Source organism: Peromyscus eremicus, chromosome 7 (assembly GCF_949786415.1).
Source record: "Peromyscus eremicus chromosome 7, PerEre_H2_v1, whole genome shotgun sequence".
In the NCBI taxonomy this organism is placed as follows: Eukaryota; Metazoa; Chordata; class Mammalia; order Rodentia; family Cricetidae; genus Peromyscus; species Peromyscus eremicus.
Window position 1 is genome coordinate 107,454,614 of NC_081422.1, and position 19,875 is coordinate 107,474,488.

Sequence of the window (19,875 nt, forward strand, 5' to 3'; positions counted from 1 at the left end):
CACACATCTCTCTTCTACACAGCTACCTCTCTATCACCCCACACCTCTCTTCTACACATCTGTCTCCTTCACAACTACACATCTCTATACACTGCTACATCTTCTTACACAGCTACAACTCCTTCTACACACAGCTTTCTTCCACACATCTCTCTATACACCTTGAAAAATCTTTCCAGCAGAAAACTCTAGACAATATATGAGTTACATTTTTAGGGTCACATAGCATTACTTGAGTAAACAATAAGAAACAGAGCCATTCTGGTAACACATGAGCAATCACATGTTTTCTCTCAGGCTTGGGATTTCACATTGACTGGCCAGTGAGTGACCATGGCAACACCTGGCTGTCAGCCAAGTTCCCTGATGTGCAGTCTGTAAAGCACAGTCAGGTGGCACGTAGGCTGAACACTCAGTATTCCCTGACAGAGTGACACTGAAATTCAGGACCTAAATAATAAAAAGTTAGTTGGCTGAACCCTGAGATTTGGAGGTTAGGAGTACATGCAGAGTCAATTGCTGATAAAATTAAGTCTACTAAAGTTGCTTCATGCCTGACCTTGGTTCAACAGATACCTGGGAACCTGTCCTTGTGTGATTCATCTGCAGGAGCAACTACTCTGCTTTGAATTTGCTCTGAGGTTTTAAATCAGCTAATTGTGCAAAAAAGCTGTCTTTGTAGCTGAGAACACCATTGCTTTCCTATGTTAGTCTAAGCTATGAAGAATATCTTAGTATTATTTCTATTCATCAAAATTGTACAGCTTAAGAATAAATTACCTTCCTAACTATCCAGATATGTGTGTGCAAAGAGGATGGAATATATACACAAGACAAAAACACAGACAGTGGAGAATACCCATTGCCATTTTTAGGGAAGAAATGTAGTGGCACATGAGAAAATTCACAGACAGAAGCAACCAGTTTCCACAGCCAGTAACCCTACAGTCTTTGTCTCATGGGGCTCCCTATCAGAGTTATTCATCTGGTGGGTTGACCTGTATTATTAATTGCCATCTGTTGTATGTATGTCGTGGCCCATGACAGGAATTGTATCCAGGACCTCTGGAAGAGCAGTCAGTGCTCTTAACTGCTGAACCATCTTTCCAACCCCTTAATATACATGTTTTAGCAATTATTACTCATTTCCCAAAGCAAAATGAATTCCAATCTTCAGTTCATTTACATTCTCATAATAATGATAGTTTGTGCCATTGGCAGACAGGAACATTATTCTGTGCATACTTGATGGACTTTAGCTTATTAGAATCATCACTATATCTCTGTCAAAATAATTATAGGGGCTGTGCAGAGTTCAGAACATTACTAACCTTGGTAATATCAGGGTTTTAGGAAACTCTTTTCTGTTCTCTTTAGCCTGGCATGGCTGTGCATGCCTGTAATCCTAGCCCTGGAAAGGTAGACTCAGGATACTTGCAGGTTTGGGGCTGGAAAGATAGCTAGCTCCGTGGTTAAGAGCACTTGCTGGTCTTGCAGAGGACCTAGGTTTGGTCTCAGCACTCATATTGGGCTGCTCTCATCCACCTGTAAGTCTAGTTTCAGGGGATCCAACTCCCTCTTCTAGCCTCCTGGAGCATCTGCACACATGTGGTGCACATATAGATACACAGAAATAAAAGCTTTTTTTTTTTTTTAAAAAAAAGGAGTATTTTTTAAATGATTTATATTTATTTTATGTGCATTGGTGTTTTGCCTGCATGTGTATCTGTGTGAGGGTGTAAATCTCCTGGAACTGGAGTTATAGACAATTGTAAGCTGCCATGTGGGTGCTGGGAATTGAACCCAGGTTCTCTGGAAGAGCAGCCTGTGCTCTTAACCGCTGAACCATCTCTCCAGCCCCAACATGTGGTGATATATTATGTACCCTAATAAAATTTGCCCAAAGATCAGAGAACAGAACAAGCCACTAGATTAAACATAGAGGCCAGGCAGTGGTGGCACACACCTTTAATCCTAGCACTTGGAAGGCAAAGATCTGCCTGGATCTCTGTGAGTTCAAAGCCACCCTGGACTACATGAGATTGACTCAGTCTAGGAGAGAAAACAGAGCCAAGCAGTAATGGCACACACCTTTAATCCCAGTACTTGAAGCACACACACCTTTAATCCCCAGGAAGAGATAACTGGATGGAGAAAGGTATATAAGGCATGAGGAGACAGAAACTACAGGCTTTTCTGCAGAAGTGTCCCTTTCACCTAGAGGCTTTTTCAGCTGGAGCCTTTCGGGTGAGGACTCAGAGGATTTCAGTCAGAGGATTCATGGAATTGGTGAGGTGAGATGGGGCAGTGGCTTGTTCCTTTATCTCTCTGATCTTTCAACATTTGCCCCAATATCTGGTACTGTTTTTTTTTTATTATAAGACCATTAGAAATTTGAGTTATACAACATAAATCTTAAAAAAAAATCTGAGAGGGGTTGGGGATTTAGCTCAGTGCAAGCGCAAGGCCCTAGGTTCGGTCCTCAGCTCTGAAAAAAAAATCTGAGAGTTTGAGGTTAGCCTGGTCTACAGAGGGAGACTCTGTCAATAAATAAGTATAACTAAAAATGCCTCTAAAAGTCACATTATCTATTTGTTCGCTTGCTTATTTATTTATTTATTTATTTATTTACTTATTTTATTGTGTGTGAATCAGTGCATAGATATCAGAGGACAATTTGTGGGCATCAGTTTTCTCTTTCCACACATGATACCTGTGAATCAAACTCAGGTTTATCAGGCTTGGTAGCAAAAACCTTCTTACGCTGAGCCCTCTCTCTGGCCCCCAAACTTCTTTTAATCACTGACTCATGTTCCTACTTGAATATACAATATAAAACTAAACATAATAATTTGTTGGTCAACATGGTCCCCACCTCACCTGTAGATTTTCCTGATCTAGGTCTGCTCTCTGCCACAGTGAGTGTGGTTGCCGTGTGAAAACGATCGACTACTCTGGAAATAGTGTTTGACTTCCGAAAACAAGTACTAAAAGGCACTGTTGTCTCCCCCTTGATATTTTCTGAAAGGACATTAGTTGCACTGTCATGAAGACAATCATAACAACCAAAGCTTCCCGATAACAGCCAAGTGAAGGAGCCACCTTGAAACCTCCACGTGCCTTCAGACAATCACCTCAGGAAAGAATCAGAGCCAAATCCTGGGGAAGCCTTTCCACCTCCTGCCCTGCCAGATGTGAGAGGTAATAAATGGTACTATTGTTCTAGACCGTTCAGACTGAGGTGGTCCCCAGCTCAGCAACAGATAACTGATACAGCAAGTCAGCCAAGCCAAAGTGCAATGCAAACTTTTTAGTATGTTTTCTTATCCAAAAACTCTGCTAGATGAAATGAAAACGTGACATTTCAAACCAAACATCCAGTCACAGGCAACTGGGGCAGGATTTTATTTATAGGACTTTGTAGATAATTTTTTGTTACAAAACATTTTTACAATGGTCTTTTATAAGGTGGAAATTTTACTTCTGAAAACAGTAGGTTGGTGGGTCTTTGCAGACAAGAAGTCTCCCAGTCATGCAATGGGGTAGCAGCTTTACAGTTTGTTTTACAGCAGTCTAACAGGTTGGCACCTTGACAAGGGAGCATTACTGGATTTATGGATACCCTCAAAGCACTGATCTTCCTATCATTCATTACACACGAATTTCCTCTTTTTCTCCAGGCTTTTATTGAAAACAAGGACATTGGTTTTTAGGAAAAAGCGGAATGATGTTTATTTTCCATATTGGATCATGTGATTAAAGCTTTTTATAGCTTAAAATCCCAGTAAGAACTCTCCATGAAAGTACAGGGAACCACCGTGAGTGGCTTGGCAGGGATTGCTAAAGTTCTGCTTGGCATTTCCTGCCTCTGTATTGCAAGGAGTCCTGTTTCCCTGGGAACCTTTGCCTGTGATAGAGAAATCATGCCCACCTACCCAATATCTCATTTGTCTAATAGCAGGATGCTTTTTTGTTTTTGTTTTTCAAGACAGGGTTTCTCTGTAGCCCTGGCCATCCTGGAACTCGCTCTGTAGACAAAGCTGGCCTCAAACTCACAGAGATCCGCCTGGCTCTGCCTCCCGAGTGCTGGGATTAAAGGCATGCACCACCACCGCCAGCTCCAGGGTGTTTTCTAATTGAAGGGTGACATTGAAGGGAGCAGGCAAAAACACCTTGGCCTGAGTACTGCCATTTTGACTTCAGACTCAATTTTACCTATATAGTGAAATGAAGTTCAGGTTCCCAAGCCCTGGGGGAGCTGAGAACTTTCCAATGGCTGATCAACCTCCTCCCTAAACCATAGAAATAGTCATTATGCATCTTTAGTTCTTTAGAAACATTATAGTTGTTCTAGCAACAGAAGGAACAAATGAATGTGATTGGTTGGACTGAAAGGCTTGCATTACATATTGGTTGACAATGATGGAACACTCTAGGAAGCCCCCAATCTCTAAATCCTGATTGGTGAAAATTGTAACTATAACTTGGCAACAAATGCTTGTGATTTTTGTGCTTATAAACTCTGCTTCTGTTTCTGCTCTGGGCTATTAGGAGAAACAAGGCTCCCAAATCCTTGTCCTACAGCCCTGATTGATCAGCAACTGGCTTATGTGGTGATTTAATAACATCTTTGGAACTCATAAGTGTTGTCTCTCTCCTTCCTCGTGGTGCATAGTGGGTAGGTGTAAGAACATGAAGGAGTCCTTCTGCACCAGGACACAAAGTCAGGAGATCAAAACCGTTGTTGGTGTAGAGATGTAAAGAGAGGAACTCCACAGTTCTCAGTGTTTCAACTCAATCTCTATTTTGATTCTATGTCTTCTTTTGTGGTATTGCTAGTCAAACCTAGGGTCCTTCACATGCTATGCTAGGCAAGTGCTCTACCAATAAGCAACATCCTTTTCTGTGGAGCTGGGGAGAGTCTTACAGTGTAGCTCAGAAAGGCTTCAAATTCCAGATGCCCTTGTCTCTGCCTCCCTGAATGCTGAGATTACAGGCATGCACTACTGCTCAATCATCCCTGACCTGTGGCTGTTAGAAAAATGTAAATTATACATAAGTTCACATTTATATTTCTTTGGGTAACACTGAAGTGAGTAGACTATATTATGTTTCCCCCTACCAATTTAGTTCCTTTCCTTAACCTTGTATTTCTTTTTTCTAGGTATAAATTACAAACAGTAACAACACCGCATACTCCTCATAAGCACATTTTGAATTTTTGTGTCCGTGTTCAACATTATGTTTTTGGGATTTGTACTCACTGACTCGTTTTATTGCTATTGCTATGAGAATTCTACTGTATGGCTACAGCACATCTACTTCCCAGTGTGCTGACACTGTGTTGCTTCTAGCTGGGCTGTGCACATCTTTGGTCGGCCACTCTCCTTTGTTCTCTCCTACCCCACCCAGGAGAGAACACAATGGCTTTCTTGGCGGACACTTGTTGAAAACATTACTTCAAACTAGCAGTGTGGTCACTTCTTTCCTAGCTTTTATATGGAAAATAAACTCCTGTTAGAACAAAACTTACTCAGAGTTTCCACTATTTTTACAAATAACAAATAGGTCAAGAAGTCAGTCTCTAGTATTTCAATACACCATTCCAGTCTTGTTAAAAATAGATATGCACTATATGTTTGCCTGGTGCCCAGTGAGACTAAAAGAGGGTGCTAGATCCCCTAGAATTGTAGTTACATACAATCCTGGGATGCATGTAGATGCTGGGACTCAATCTTGGGTCCTTTGCAAGAACAAGTGCTCTTAACCACTGAGCAATTTCTCCAGTCCCTTCAAGACTTATTTATTTATTTAATTTTTAAAGACAGAGTTGCATGGAAGAGGGTGAGGAGTGTCAAAGTCACTACACAGTGAAGGATGATTCTAAACGCCTGATTTTTGTCACTCCTGCTGTATGTCGTGATTATAGGTCCTTGTCACTATACTTGGCTTTATGCAATGCAGAGGGTCAAAACCAGAGATTTGTGCATGCTAGGCAAACAATGTCAATATCCCAGTCCTAAAAATTTTTATCTCCTAGCAGGATGGAGAAATGGCTCAGAGGTTAAGAGTAAGTACTGGTCTTTCGGAGGATCCGAGTTTGGTTCCTGGCACCCCCATTGGTTGTCTTACTACCTGTAACACCAGGTTCAGGGGATCTGATGCCTCTGCCGTCAAGGGCACTCAAACTTATGTGCATACACCTAGAATTATGAAAACCTGCAAACAACCCAGATGTCTATTGCTAGATGAATGGCTCAACAATGGAAAATGATTAAGTCATAAGAAGAAAGAGACTTATAAGATACTCACTGCATGGAAAGAAATACCAACACTTTGCTACAAGAAAGAAGTTAGACTCAAAGACTATAGCAGATTGAGCCTTAGGGACGTAGCTCAAATTTTACCAGGGTCCAAGAAAAAGGGGGGGGGGGAAGAAAAGGAAAAAGAACAGTGTGAAGTTACATAATTTACAAAAGGGAAAATTATCCTATCATGTTAGAAGTAAAATTAGAATGTAAGAGCCTGAGGGAGAAGGATCAAGAGTTCCGGACTAGCTGGAGCTTCACAGCCAAACCTATTCTCAACAACACTGGGCTGGAGAGATGGCTCAGCAGTTAAGAGGACTTGCTGCTCTTGCTGATGGACCCAGGTTCCGTTCCTGGCCCCCATACCAGGTGACTCACAACTGCCTGTAACTCCAGCTCCAGGAGATCCGAATACCTCTTTTGACTTCTGCAAGCAGGCACATGTGTGCACACATGTACACATAAAATAAAAAATCTTACTAATAACAGCCCCAGCCACCCCAAAACAAAACTCGAGTTTTGTGGCTCAGGCTTGTATCCCAGCCATCCCCTGCTACAGGGCAAGTTCGAGGCCAGCCTGTACTATACAAGCCCTTGTCCAAAAAATAAAAAAAAAAAATAAAAAGAAAAAAGAAAAGTAACAAAATCAAACCCCAACAAAAGCAAAAACCAAATTGGAATCGCTTAGGGCTGACGTGCTTAGTGGGCTACAGCGGTCTGGGAACTTCCCGGAGTTGGGGGGGTGGGAAGTGGCAATGTGTTAACAGAAATGTGAATCCATTGGCAAAACCTTCGTTATCAACTAGAAACAGAAAGTCTTCCAAGCGACTGTGGGGGCGGCTGCGGGCAGGGTCAGCCAAGTCTTCGCCGAGGAAGAAGGCGAACCGTGTATTCCGGTTTTAAAAGACGGCAGGGGCGGGGCAGGGAGAGAACAAGTACCAGAAAGTTTTCCTTTAGTACTGATGATGGCGGCAGCGGAGCGAATCGCCGGAGATTCCGGGATTCCCACAGGGGACTTGAGGGAGCGCCCACGCGAGTAGACCGAGGCGACCCCGACCGTCCACCGCTCCCTCCCTCGGGGGCGCCACAGGCCGCAGCCCCCGCCCGGCCGGGGCGCGCCGGGAGGCCAGCTCCGCGGGCGCGTCGCTCTGACGTCACGCACGCGCTGACGTCGCCGGCAGCCGCAGCCTCTGAATCGGGGCTGGGACCGGGGGGCGCCGAGTTTGACTAGTTTGGGGGGGGGGGTCCCCCGCCGGCCGCCGTGCCCCGGGGAGCGGCGTCACCGGGTGGCGAGCGCGTCTCGGAGGCCCCACCGCCGCGGCTGGGCGGTGCTGCGAGGAAAGTTGGAGGCTAAGGGGCCGCGGAGGGGCGGCGGGCGCGGCCATGGAGCCCCGCGGCGCAGAGTACTTCAGCTCCCAAGTGCTGCAGAAGGACGTGAGCGGCCGGCTGCAGGCGGGCGAGGAGCTGCTGCTCTCCCTCGGCGCGCCCGGCGCCATCCCAGACCTGGAGGACGACCCGAGTCGCCTGGCCAAGACCGTGGACGCACTCACCGGCTGGGTGGGCTCGAGCAACTACCGGGTGAGCGGCGGGGCGGGCGGGCGGGCGGGGGCGCTCCTCGCCGCGGCTCTTTAACCCTGGCGCGCTGCCGCGGGGGTCCGGGGACGCGCTGGCTTCGCCCTCCGGGTTTGGGGTACGGCTACAGGCGGCGGTTCCGTGACACGTTGCGGAGCTGCTTGGCGCTTTACAAAGTGATAACTTGCAGCCAAAGGCTTGAAGACTTTGTACGGTTTGTACACGCCTTGTGTAACGCCTGCGCCGAGACAGGGCGTTAGGATGCGGCGTGAAGTTGGCCAGTCAAGTTCATCTCTTCCGATTGACTTCTATTTTACTTAATCTCCAGTTTCTTTTCTCTCTCCCCCTCCTCTCCCTCCTTCAATCCCTCCTTCTCTTTACTTCTTCTCTCCCCCCTTCTTTCCTCTGTCTTTCCTTCTCCATTTCCCGTCCTCCCTCCCTCCCTTCCTATTCTGTCTCCTCTCCCTCCCTCTCTTTTCCTCTTCCCCTCTCCCTTTCGCCTTCTTTTTTCTTTCGTAGTCTTTACGTGAAGGTTGTGTTTTCTCTCAAAAGTATCATTAGCGCTTACTCAGGTCCTTCGCACGAAAGGACTGCTTGTCTCATGGCGTTATTTATTTGCTTTTCTCTTAATTGACAACAGAAAGCGGTTGAACGCTCATTTGTCCTCTTGTTTTTCCGCAGTTGGGGACGGACTCAGATTTGAAACCATTTACTATCAGGTTTAATTGATGCTGCAGGAAAAATGGGAATGGGGAGGAGTGGGTGGGGTACAAGAAGGAATGGGTCAGGAGCAGGCAGTTTGTAACGTAGCCACGGATGGAGATAAGGAAATATTCTGTAATTAGCCGGTTCCGGGGTTGTTAGCAGTTACTTTTCTTTTTAGTCTTCTGGTGGCAGTATTGCTTTAAAATGCGGGTGGGAACTTCCCTTGGATGGAACATTTTTAGTAATATATCCAGTGAACAGGCTGTACTTTGAAATTTTCATCTATAGAGACAAAAAAACAAACCCTACAATTATGCAGATTTAATAGTGAGGACTGTACGAATTATAGGAAGGTTAGACCTTTACCAAGATTTAAAATAAAGTTTTAATAGCATATAATATGAATTATACGTAATAGGCTTCATTGTAACATTTTTCATGCATGCATGTGTATAATGTACTTTGTTCACATTCACCACCCATTACTTTTATTTTCCTACTTTTGCTATTTCCATATAGTTCCCTTCTACTTTCATGCCTTTTTTTTCTTAATTAAATGAATCGGTGAGCTTAATTAGGGTTACTTAAAGGAGCATAAGCGAGGGGTCCTTTACAGTAGCCTGGGATCTTACTAGTGGCTACATCACTGAAGAAAATGTTTCTCCTAAAGGTAATGGAGTTTGAGAACTTAGCACCTTAATGTTCTGTTACATATTTTCTCTTTATTCTTACTTTTTTTTTTTAAAGTTTGAAGAAAAGCTAGCTGTGGTGACACATGCCTATAATAAAGTCCCACTTGGAAGGCTCAGGGAGGAGGATCCCAAGAGCAAGGTCAGTCTGAGCTAGATAGTGAGTTTGAGGCCAAATTGGACTATATAATGAGATCCTGTCTTTGGAAAAAAAAAAAAAAGGTTTGGGAAAAATTAATATTTTCTAAGATAAGGTTACCAATCGGGAAGTATTAATTTCTTTTGAAGAAATTAGCCAGGTACCATTACTATGTAAGAAAGGTGTGTGTCCACTCAGCATGGCTGGCTTATGCTATGTTGCAGCATTGGCCATTGTGGGCAGTCAGCCCTTTAGTAATGTTGCTCACCCTCTCCAGTGAAAACTGATGTGCCGCTGCGTTCTCCATATGGACAGTAAGATTGCCTTCAAGCCTTCGCAGCCTTCAGATGTTTGTCAGCGATCGGCAGTTGTGACACCACAGTATCCCAAGTTTTCTGTCACGTCTGAGCTTCTAGTTAATTGGTTAGACTCCTTAAGGGAAGTGCCTGAGGTTCACACACTCTTTCCATGTTCCTCACAAGATGCTGTAGCCTGAGACCGCTTGAGCAGTTGGAAGGGCCCCGGGCTCTCACTGCGCTATCCAAACACTTTCTGGTGGCACTGCTCACTGGTCTCTCTTTTCTGTTAGTTGGGTGAACTTGCCTGTCTTCCTTCCTTGTGCCAGTTCCTTGCCTCTGCTGTTAGATGCTGTGCCTTTTCTACTCAAGGGCACGGGTCACTCAGTTTTCTCTCCTTTAGGAATTACTTGTCCTCAATGCTTAATTTTTTAGCATATTTTTTTCTAATATTGTTAGAAAGAGGGCATTCTATTGTAATGAGCCTGTTATTTATTTATTTATTTATTTATTTATTTATTTATTTATTTATTTATTCACACAAGATCTCACTTTTTACTATGTAGCCCTGGCTAGCCTGGAACTCATTGTGTAGACCAGGCTATCCTTACATCCATAGAGATCTGCATGTGTCTGCCACTGCCCCTCCCATGCTGGGGTCAAAGGTGTGCCACAATTCTTGGTTTATTTTTAATTTTTTAAAACTTATTTATTTTATGTTTGTGTGTGGATGTTCTGCATGCACGTATGTCTGAGTGCTGTGTGCATGGCTGGTGCCCACAGAGGCCAGAAGAAGGCATTTGAATTCTTTGGAACTGGAGTTGTAACTAGAAGGTTGTAAACTGCCCTATAGATGCTGGGAATAGAATCTGGGTCTTCTGGAAGAGCAGCCAGTGCTCTTAACTGCTAAGTGGATATACAGATGTACAGGATTCAGTTTTTGTTTTGTTTTGTTTTTTGTTGTTGTTTTTTTTTTTTTTTTAAAGACAGATTTTCACGTTGCTTAGGCTGGCCTTAAACTCACTGTATATCTGAGGATGTCTGATCGTATTCTCAATGTGGTAGAGGGTTTCTATGAGGGACAGTCCTTTAGTTGGAACATAAAGGAATAACAAAAAACCCAAGGTTTGGTAGCAGTGGCAGTGCTGAGAAGCGGACTTTTTTTTCTGAGACAGGATGTGGTGGCTTGAAATGAGAATGGCCCCTTAGGCTCACATATCTGAATCCTCTGTTGGTGGAATGTTTAGGGAGGATTAGGAGGTGTGGCCATCTTGGAGGTGTGTCACTGAGGGTGGGCCTTGAGGTCTCAAAAGCCCATGCCAGCCTAATCTTCTGTTTCCCCAATTTTGGGGTCAGGATATAAGCTCTCAGCTAATGTTTTAGTGCCATGCCCATCTGTTTCCCACTGTGATGTTCATGGACTGATCTTCTGAAACTGTAAGCAAGCCCTCAATTAAATGCTGTCTCCTATAAGTTGCCTTGGTCATGGTGTTGTAGCTGGAGTTTTCTCCAGTCCCGCTTAGGCCTGCAGCCGCTCAGACCCAAGTAAGCACACAGAGACTTATATTACTTATAAACTGTATGGCCATGGCAGGCTTTTTCCTATCTAGTTCTTATGTCTTAAATTAACCCATTTCTATTAATCTATAAATTGCCATGTGGCTTGTGGCTTACCGGTACTTTACAACTTGCTTCTCATGGTGGTAGTGGCAGCTGGCAGCATCTCCTGACTCAGCCTTCCTGTTCCCAGAATTCTCCTCTCTCTTTGTCCCACCTATACAACCTGCCTAGCTACTGCCAATCAGCACTTTTTTTTTCAGAGCAACATATTCACAGCATGCAGAGCAATATCCACAGCATGGTGTCTCTTCATAACAGTAGAACAGTAACTAAGACTCAGGGTCTCTGTGTAGCTCTGGCTGGTCTGGAACTTGCTATATAGACCAAGCTGGCCTCGAACTCACAGAGATCCATTTGCCTCTGCCTCCTTAGTGTTGGGATTAGAGGCGTATACCACCACACAGAGCTAAACATCTGCGATGTAATTTGTGGTAGGTCTAGTAGGACTTTTGTTGTGGAATGTGAAAGCCGGCTGCAGACTTTGTTTTGGGTTAGTGTGAGGATTGAGAGAAACAGGAATTAGAGTTACTGCCTTCTTGAGCAGTAGGATAGGCATGCTATCTACTGAATGGAGACCAGAGGGCGAAGGAAGAGTAAAGTTTGGTTTTGACGAGGCTATGTTGGAAAGATTGTTTAATATTAAAGTTAAAATATTAAGTAGATGGTCGAGGTCTTGTGTCTGGTGGAGAAGTCATAACTATGGACTTAAGATCACAGGAATGGGCATATATGTGATGTATACTCTGGTATTTGAGTTTTGTTAAAAGCCTTATAGATTTTGTAGCAATATTATGTTAATAAAATTTTCCCCTTAAATATTTTTAAAATGAAAATCTCCATTTAAAAGCTGTCCTTGTGAGTCTTAAGCTCTGTCTTAAGTGCTGAATTTGTATGATGTCATTTATTCTATAGGATGGCTTTAAGAAGACTGTACCCTTTTTTTACTTTGTAGAAAAGATGACCTAAGTATCTTGACTTAGGTCAGAGCCCTGCTAAATTATCAGGAAAGAACTTGAATGCTCTTTTTCTGTTGTGTGCCTTTTAAGGATTGATAACATTTACATCCTGTCTACAAGCATAATAGTAAGTGGACTGAAAATAGTAACTAGCATTTACATAGTGCTAAGCTAATGAATGGGGCAGTATTTTATTTCTGGGAGTCCAAGATCACAGCCCATTTTCCATTTATTTATTTATTTTGTGTGGGGGGCGGGTGGTTTAGGTGCACACTTGTGCCCCAGTCCACACATAGGTCAAAGAATAACTTATGGGAGCCATTTCTCTCCTTTTATCATGTGGGTCCTGGGGAATCAAACTCAGGTTGTAAATGCCTGTACCCAGTGGCCCCCTGAACCATCTTGTTGGGCCCCATTTGACATTCCTATACCTCCCAATAATATCAGTATTACCTAAGTCATATTTCCTGTTAAATACCACTCTCCCCCCCCCCCCCCCCCCCCGTTTTTCGGGACAGGGTTTCTCTGTGTAGCTTTGCGCCTTTCCTGGAACTCACTTGGTAGTCCAGGCTGGCCTCGAACTCACAGATCCGCCTGGCTCTCCACATTCTTAAAATATACCAGTTTTATTATGTTTTGCTGAGTGTGTGTGGGTGTGGGTGGGGTAGGGTGACAGGGATGGTTAGAAGACAACTTGAAGGAGTGGGCTTCCACCACAGGGGTTCTGGGCATTGAACTCAGGCTGTCAGGCTTGGTGGCAAGTGCCTCTACCTGCTGAACCATTTTGTTATTCCAAGTCTACCAGTTTTGGTTAAGAGAAAGGAGTCAAGGTTTACCTCTCATCTCTGCTTACTGATTTTGTCTGTTCTTATTTACCTGCTGGGTGGGATGAACATCCAGGTTGTTTTTAATTCTTTTTACTTTTAATTATCTCTTTGTGTTGCCAGTCTGGGCATATACATGAGAACTGGTCTGGAGTGATTTTCGGTGAAGTTCAGCATTAGCCTTTCTCTCAGGGCTTTACTGTGTAACCCAGTATGCTTTCAGTCCTCCTGCCTCAGGCTCCTGTGTGCATTCCACATTGCCTAATACAGGGTGAATACTTGTTACATTGTATTGTTCAGGGATTAATGATAAAGGAAGAAAGTCTGTAGATGTTCAACATAGACTTAGGTTTTCTCCCCAAATATTTCCCATCTGATGTCAGTTGAATCTGAGAATGCAGAACCTGTAGATATGCCAGTCTGACTAACAATAGTCATGCGGCTGCAGCAGAACGTGTAATTGCTGGAATGCCTCCACACCAGTTCAGACCATTATAGATGAGTGGTTGTTGGTGACTAAGACTTTGCAAGCGGTGTGTTAGCAAACTTCATTTCTTCAGTATACGTGAAGAAGGTATACGTGAGTTTGGAAGAGTTTGATTAATTGGGCTGGGGAAATGGCTCAGTTGGTAAACAGCTTGCCACAGAAGTATGAAGACCTGAGTTTGAATCCCTGTCCTCCACATAAAGACTGATTGTGGAAAGCATGCATCTGTAATCCTAGTACACCTTTGGGAGATGGAAGGCAGAGACAAGTGAATCCCTGGCTAGCTGGCTAGCTAGTGTATAGTACACATAGGCAAAACAAGAAGAGACCCTGTTTCCAACAAGGTGGAAGTTAAGACCAACACCTGAGGGTGTTATCTGATGTATAGATACACACAACACACAGAGATGTACCTGCCTCCCCTATACACATCATATACTCATGAAAAATTGGTTTTGACTACCTCATGGGACATCTATTTTATTAAGACTCCTTTTATAAAACTTTTTGAAAAGAGAGACAGGTTCTAGCGTTATTGTTTAGGCTGGCCTTGAATTTGTAACCTCTTAACCTCCACCTCAGCAATACTGGAATTACAGGTGTGTGTACCACCACACTTGGCTTCATTAAGAACACTGTCTCTTTTTCTTTCTGTCATTTAATTTAGTTTTATTTTGTTTTTGAGACCTGGTCTTTCTAAGTAGCCCTGGCTGTCCTGGAACTTGTTGTGGTGACCAGGCTGTCCTCAAACTCACCTCCTGACTTCTTTTAATTCTCGATTCTCATCTTCTTCGTTATTGTTTTATGGTCCTCATTTGATGAAATGCAGTCGTGGTTAACTCAGCTCTCCTTCATACCTGAGCCAGGGCTATTGAAGATAGATTGGGAAACCACAAAACTTCTTTAACTGGCTTAACTTAAAGTCCTGGACTTTAGGGTGGCCCCTAGGAGTTGGTTCTCTACTTCGGCCATTTGGGTTTCAGGGATTGAACTCAGGTTGTCAGACTTGGCTGTAAGTTGAACCATCATCTCCTCAGTCCCAGGCCTGACTTAATAACTTTTAGTTTTAAGATTAAAAACAAACAAACAAACAAAACAAAACCCTTAAAGTTTGGCTTTAATTGAAGAATCTAAAAACAGTTCTTGTTTTTTGTTTGTTGCAGTTTGTTTTGTGTTCAGAGTCAGGTAAATTGGAGCAGTTTGTCTGTGTGTGTTAGGCTCCTGACTGGGGCTAAGTTTAGGCTTGCTTTGTTTTCAAAGGGCTGGTGTAGCTCAGTGGTACACCACCTGCATAAACTGCAAAAATTAAAGTAAATAAAGTGGGCCACTTTGATGAACCACGCACTGTTAAGAATAACTTTTGGATTTTCCAAGACAGGGTTTCTCTGTGTAGCTTTGCGCCTTTCCTGGAACTCACTTGGTAGTCCAGGCTGGCCTCGAACTCACAGAGATCCGCCTGCCTCTGCCTCCCGAGTGCTGGGATTAAAGGCGTGCGCCACCACCGCCCGGCTTGTTTTGTTTTTTGAGACAGGGTTTCTCTGTGTAGCCCTGACTGTCCTGGAACTTACTCTGTAGACTAGGCTGGCCTCAAACTAACAGAGATCCACCTGCCTCTGCCTCCCAAGCGCTGGGATTAAAGGCGTTCACCACCTCTGTTTGGCTAAACAATAACTTTGTTTTTAATGAAAGTAATTTTCATTTATGTCTTTGATCTGGTTTTTGCTTAATTTTTGTAAATGATGTAATGTATAAATTGAAGCATATTTGTTTTGCATGCTGACATCTAATTATAGCAACATTTGTTTAAAGATTAATCTCTTTATTGAATGCCTTTGTATAATTGTTAGATATCAGTTAGCTAGTTTTTGTCTATTTTGTATTGTCTTCTGTTTCATGAAACTCTTGTGTTCATTCTTTTTAATAGCTATATTTCCTTTTAAAGAAATTAATTACTTTTATGTGTGTGGGTGTTTTGCCTGCATGTATGTCTGTGACCACATACATGCCTTGTTCCTTAGGCCAGAATTGGGCCTACATTCTCCTGGTACTAGAGTTAGGGACTGTTGTGAACGGCCATGTGGCCTTGACTAGCCTTGAACCCGTGTCCTTTGGAAGAGCAGTCAGTGCTCTTAACTGCTGAGCCATCTCTCCAGTCCCAGCTATACTTTCTTGATTGCTGTAGCATCATATAAAGTCTTGAAATCAGGTAATTTGATTTAGTTTTGTTTTGTTTTGTTTTTTTTTGGAGCTGAGGATCGAACCCAGGGCCTTGAGCTTGCTAGGCAAGCGCTCTACCACTGAGCTAAATCCCCAACCCTGATTTAGTTTTTTTTTAAATTTATTTATTCATTATTGATATGATAGTGTACTATTCATTTGTTTATTTCAAGACCAGTTTGTCTCTGAACAAATAAATCCTGTTGTGAGTTTGATTTGGATTGCGTTTTTCCAATTCTGAACTTATTTAGCTCATCTTGCATTATTTTATTAGCATTTTGTATTTCCTGTAACTGTTCTAAGTATTTTCTGGGTGTATTAGTTACTGGTTCGGTGACAGAATCCTTCAGGGAGGAAGGGTATCAGTTCACCTTGGTCTGAGAGGCATGGAGGCTAGGGCTTTTCTGTTTGTGGCTGTGGGAACTTGTGGTATGGCTGCTTCATGTCCTGGTGGATCAAGGAGCTTAGAGTTCAAGCCGGAACCAGAGGTGGGTATCAACTTCCAGGCCTGTCTCCAGCAATTCATCTCTGCTAGATAGGTCATAATCCCAAAGTTTCCATGCGCTCTCAAGGCAGTGCCATTACCTGGGGACCAAGTGTTCAAACCCTTGACTTTTTGGGGTCCATTTGACATCCAGACTGTAACATGTTTCCTCAGGGTTTTGAACGCTAGTGTGTAGAGACGTTGTTTTTGCAGCAGGATCTTATTCTGCAGCTCAGGTTGACCTTCTATTTGTGATTTCCATGCTTTAGGTTTTTGGGTACTAGAGTCATATCAATGATTTCCACAATTGATTCATTTTGAGACAGGGTCTAAAGAAAGCTCTATCCTGACTGTCCTGGAAGTTGCTATATAGACTTGCCGCTGCCTCTGGTGGCACTAGAGGTGTGCACCATCACTCCTATCCACAGTGCAAAAGGTTCATGTGTCGTCCCCCTCCCCCCCCAGACAGGGTTTCTCTGTGTAACACAATTGACTTTTATAGCAGCCTTTAATCTCAGGGCTTTATTGAACTCATTAGTTTTAGTATTCACTTAGATAGAGTACTAGTCATTTTAGTGATTACTTACTTATTTTTGAGACATGATCTCATGTAACCCAGACTGGCCTTGGACTTTCTTTGTAGACAAGGTTGGTCTTGAATTCTTTTTCTTTCTTTTCTTTCTTTCTTTCTTTCTTTCTTTCTTTCTTTCTTTCTTTCTTTTTTTTTTTTTTTTTTTGTTGTTGTTTGGTCAGCTCTTGTGGTCCTGAATTTTTTTTTGATCATCCTGCATTTCTTCCTGAGTTCTGTGGTTATGGATGGGCCATGGCACCTGCTTTATGCAATGCTGGGGATCTTATGCAAGGACTTACACGAGTCAGTCAAGATTTCTATCAATTGAACTACAGCCCCAGTCCCTCTCTTTGGTTTGTTTTAATGTTTATTTATTTAAAAGTTTCTTGTATTACTGTTGTGATGATGATGATGATAATGTGTGTTAGTTTTTTGTTTGTTTGTTTTGTCAACTTAGCACAAGCTAGAGTCATCTGAGAAGAGGGAACATCAATTGAGAAAATGCCTTCAGGAGACTGGCTTATAGGCAAGTGTGTGAGGCATTTTCTTGATTAATTTTAGATTAACGTGGGAGGGTCCAGACTACTGTGAGCAGTGCTACTTCTGTGCAGGTGGTCTTGTGCTAAGAAAAGCAAGTTGAGTGAGCCATGAGGAACGAGCCAGTAGTAAGCAGTGTTTCTCCATCGCCTCTGCCTTCAGGGTCTTTTTTTTTTTTTTTTTTTTTTGAAACATGATCTCTCTACATAGCCCTGGCTGTCCTGGAATTCAGTATGTAGAGCAGGCTGGCCTCAAACTTACAGAGATTCAGCTGCCTCTGCCTCCCAAGTGCTGGGATACACCACTGTGCACAAAGGTTCATGTCTTGGTTTTCTGCCCTGACTTGCTTTAATGATGGGCTGTAAAGTTTACAGTGTAAACTGTAAGATGACGTTAATGCTTTCCTCCCAAGTTGCTTTGGTCATGGTGTTTATCACAGTAGTAGATACCCAACTAGGACAGTGTGTGTGTGTGTGTGTGTGTGTGTGTGTGTGTGTGTGTGTGTGTGTGTTTCGGGGAGGGGATGGTGTGCTGGTGGGGTGGGGAATACACATATGCCATGGTGTGCATGTGGAGGCTGAGGATAACTTTGTGGAGTTGGTTCTCTCCATCCTCTCCATTTTTATGTGGGTCCCAGAGGTTGAACTGAGTTTACTGTTCCTCTTTTTGCCATTTTTTAAATAATTTTTTTTTTTTTTTTTTTTTTGAGATTCTTACCATGTAGTCTTTGCTGCCATGGAACTTGCTAGGTGGACCAGGCTGGCTTATGCTTCCCAAAATTTCTACCTGTGTGCTAAAATTCCTTATTTAGTCACACATGTTGTCTGTTTTTTTGGTTTGTTTGTTGTTGTTGTTGGTTTGCTTTTAAAATTGTTTTTAAACTCCCTGCGGAGCATAGCCTCCGTGATTGCTGTTCTCTGTCATGTCCAGTGTATATAGTACTGGAGATTAAAGTCAGGGCCTCATGTATGATAAGCAAACACTTTCCCAACTAACCTGTATTTGGAGCCCCTGTAATCGTTGTTGTAGAATAAGGTTGGGTTTGGGTCCTTGTTGGTCACCACTCCACTTACCCTCTGCTAGGGACTGATCCAAGGCTTTTCAGGTCTGCACCTTGTGCTGCAAACACATAATCATTGCTTTAAACTTACGCTTCAGATCTGTACATTGTATTTTGTTTGTTGGTGACTTTGCCCTTGATACTGGGGTCCCAATCCCCTACCTTTTATTCTTTCCTGTGCCTCATACTTACTAGTTGAAAAAATTGTGGAGTAGTCAAGAAACTTAAGAGTAAATTAAATAGTAGTTATCTTTGAAGTAGCACCTTTTCCTTCTGCTACACTTATAGTGTAGTGCTATGGAATCAGTCTAGTCAGGAGTTGAGTTAGGTCTGTGTACCTGGAACCTTTTCTTTGTCCCACTTGGTCCTGTAGCAGCTTATAAAATAATCATTCAGAGGCTTGATACTAATTACAAACTGTTTGGCCTATGGCTCAGTCTTATTACTAGCTAGCTATTACATCTTAACTTAACCTATTTCTATTAATCTTACGTATTGCCACATGGCCAGTGGCATACCAGTACTTTCACATCGTTCTTCTTAAGCGACTAGTTGGCGTGTCCCTGACTCCACCCTCTTCTTCCTGTCTCTCTGGATTTCCTGCCTTGCTATAGACCAGAGCAGCTTCTTTATTAACCAATGGTAATAAAACATATTCATAGCATATAGAAAGATATCCCACAGCATTTCCCCTTTTCTGTCTGATCAAAAAGGAAGGTTTTAACTTTAACATAGTAAAATTACATATAATGAAACAGTTACAAACAAGAATTACAGTTATGGCTGGGCATGGTGGCACACACCTTTAATCCCAGCACTCGAGAGGCAGAGGCAGATGGATCTCTGTTAGTTTGAGGCCAGCCTGGTCTATGTAGTGAGTTCCAGGATAGCCTCCAAAGCTACACAGAGAAACCTTGTCATGAAAAAACCACCACCAACAACAAAATAAATAAATAAATAAGAAAGAAAGAAAGAAAGAAAGAAAGAAAGAAAGAAAGAAAGAAGGAAGAGAATTAGTTACAATATTTAGTCTATTTGTATTTGACAAAATTAGAGAAAAACATTCAATTGTCTATCTTATCTTGGTGAATCTAAAGTTTTATATCTAATTTACCTCTTATCATAACTAAGCAAAATTATAACTATCTAGTCTTTTAATTTCATCAAAGACCTGAGAAAGAAAATTATATTACCCGAGTAAGCAAGAAGTACAAGCAAGTGACTTCTGAAAAATGCAAGAAATGATAAAAACAACTGGCTACCTGGACAACCACCCAGTGTTTCTCTGCAGCGTTGGGGCATCCATTTTTGGTCATTGGCCTAGAATATCTGACAGACCATTTTCAGAGGCAGGAAAATTTGAAAGGCTGTCCAACCCTGTCTTGGCAAGGTTCAGCAGTCACTTTTCCT

The 19,875-nt window shown here is 42.8% G+C and overlaps 1 protein-coding gene across 3 annotated transcripts in view; it reads left to right on the forward strand.

Annotated features, from left to right (window-relative positions):
* Positions 1 to 7,508: 7,508 nt before the first annotated feature.
* Positions 7,509 to 19,875, forward strand: part of Clasp2 (cytoplasmic linker associated protein 2) — a 189,286-nt gene continuing 176,919 nt past the window's right edge. For 2 of the 3 annotated variants that reach the window (XM_059268804.1, XM_059268805.1), the window contains exon 1: positions 7,509 to 7,886. In XM_059268804.1, the coding sequence (XP_059124787.1) occupies positions 7,692 to 7,886 (195 nt within the window). In that variant the 5' untranslated portion in view covers positions 7,509 to 7,691. Of the gene's footprint in view, positions 7,887 to 7,951; positions 8,095 to 19,875 lie in introns of those variants that run through there. The other variant, XM_059268806.1, reaches the window with a different exon arrangement.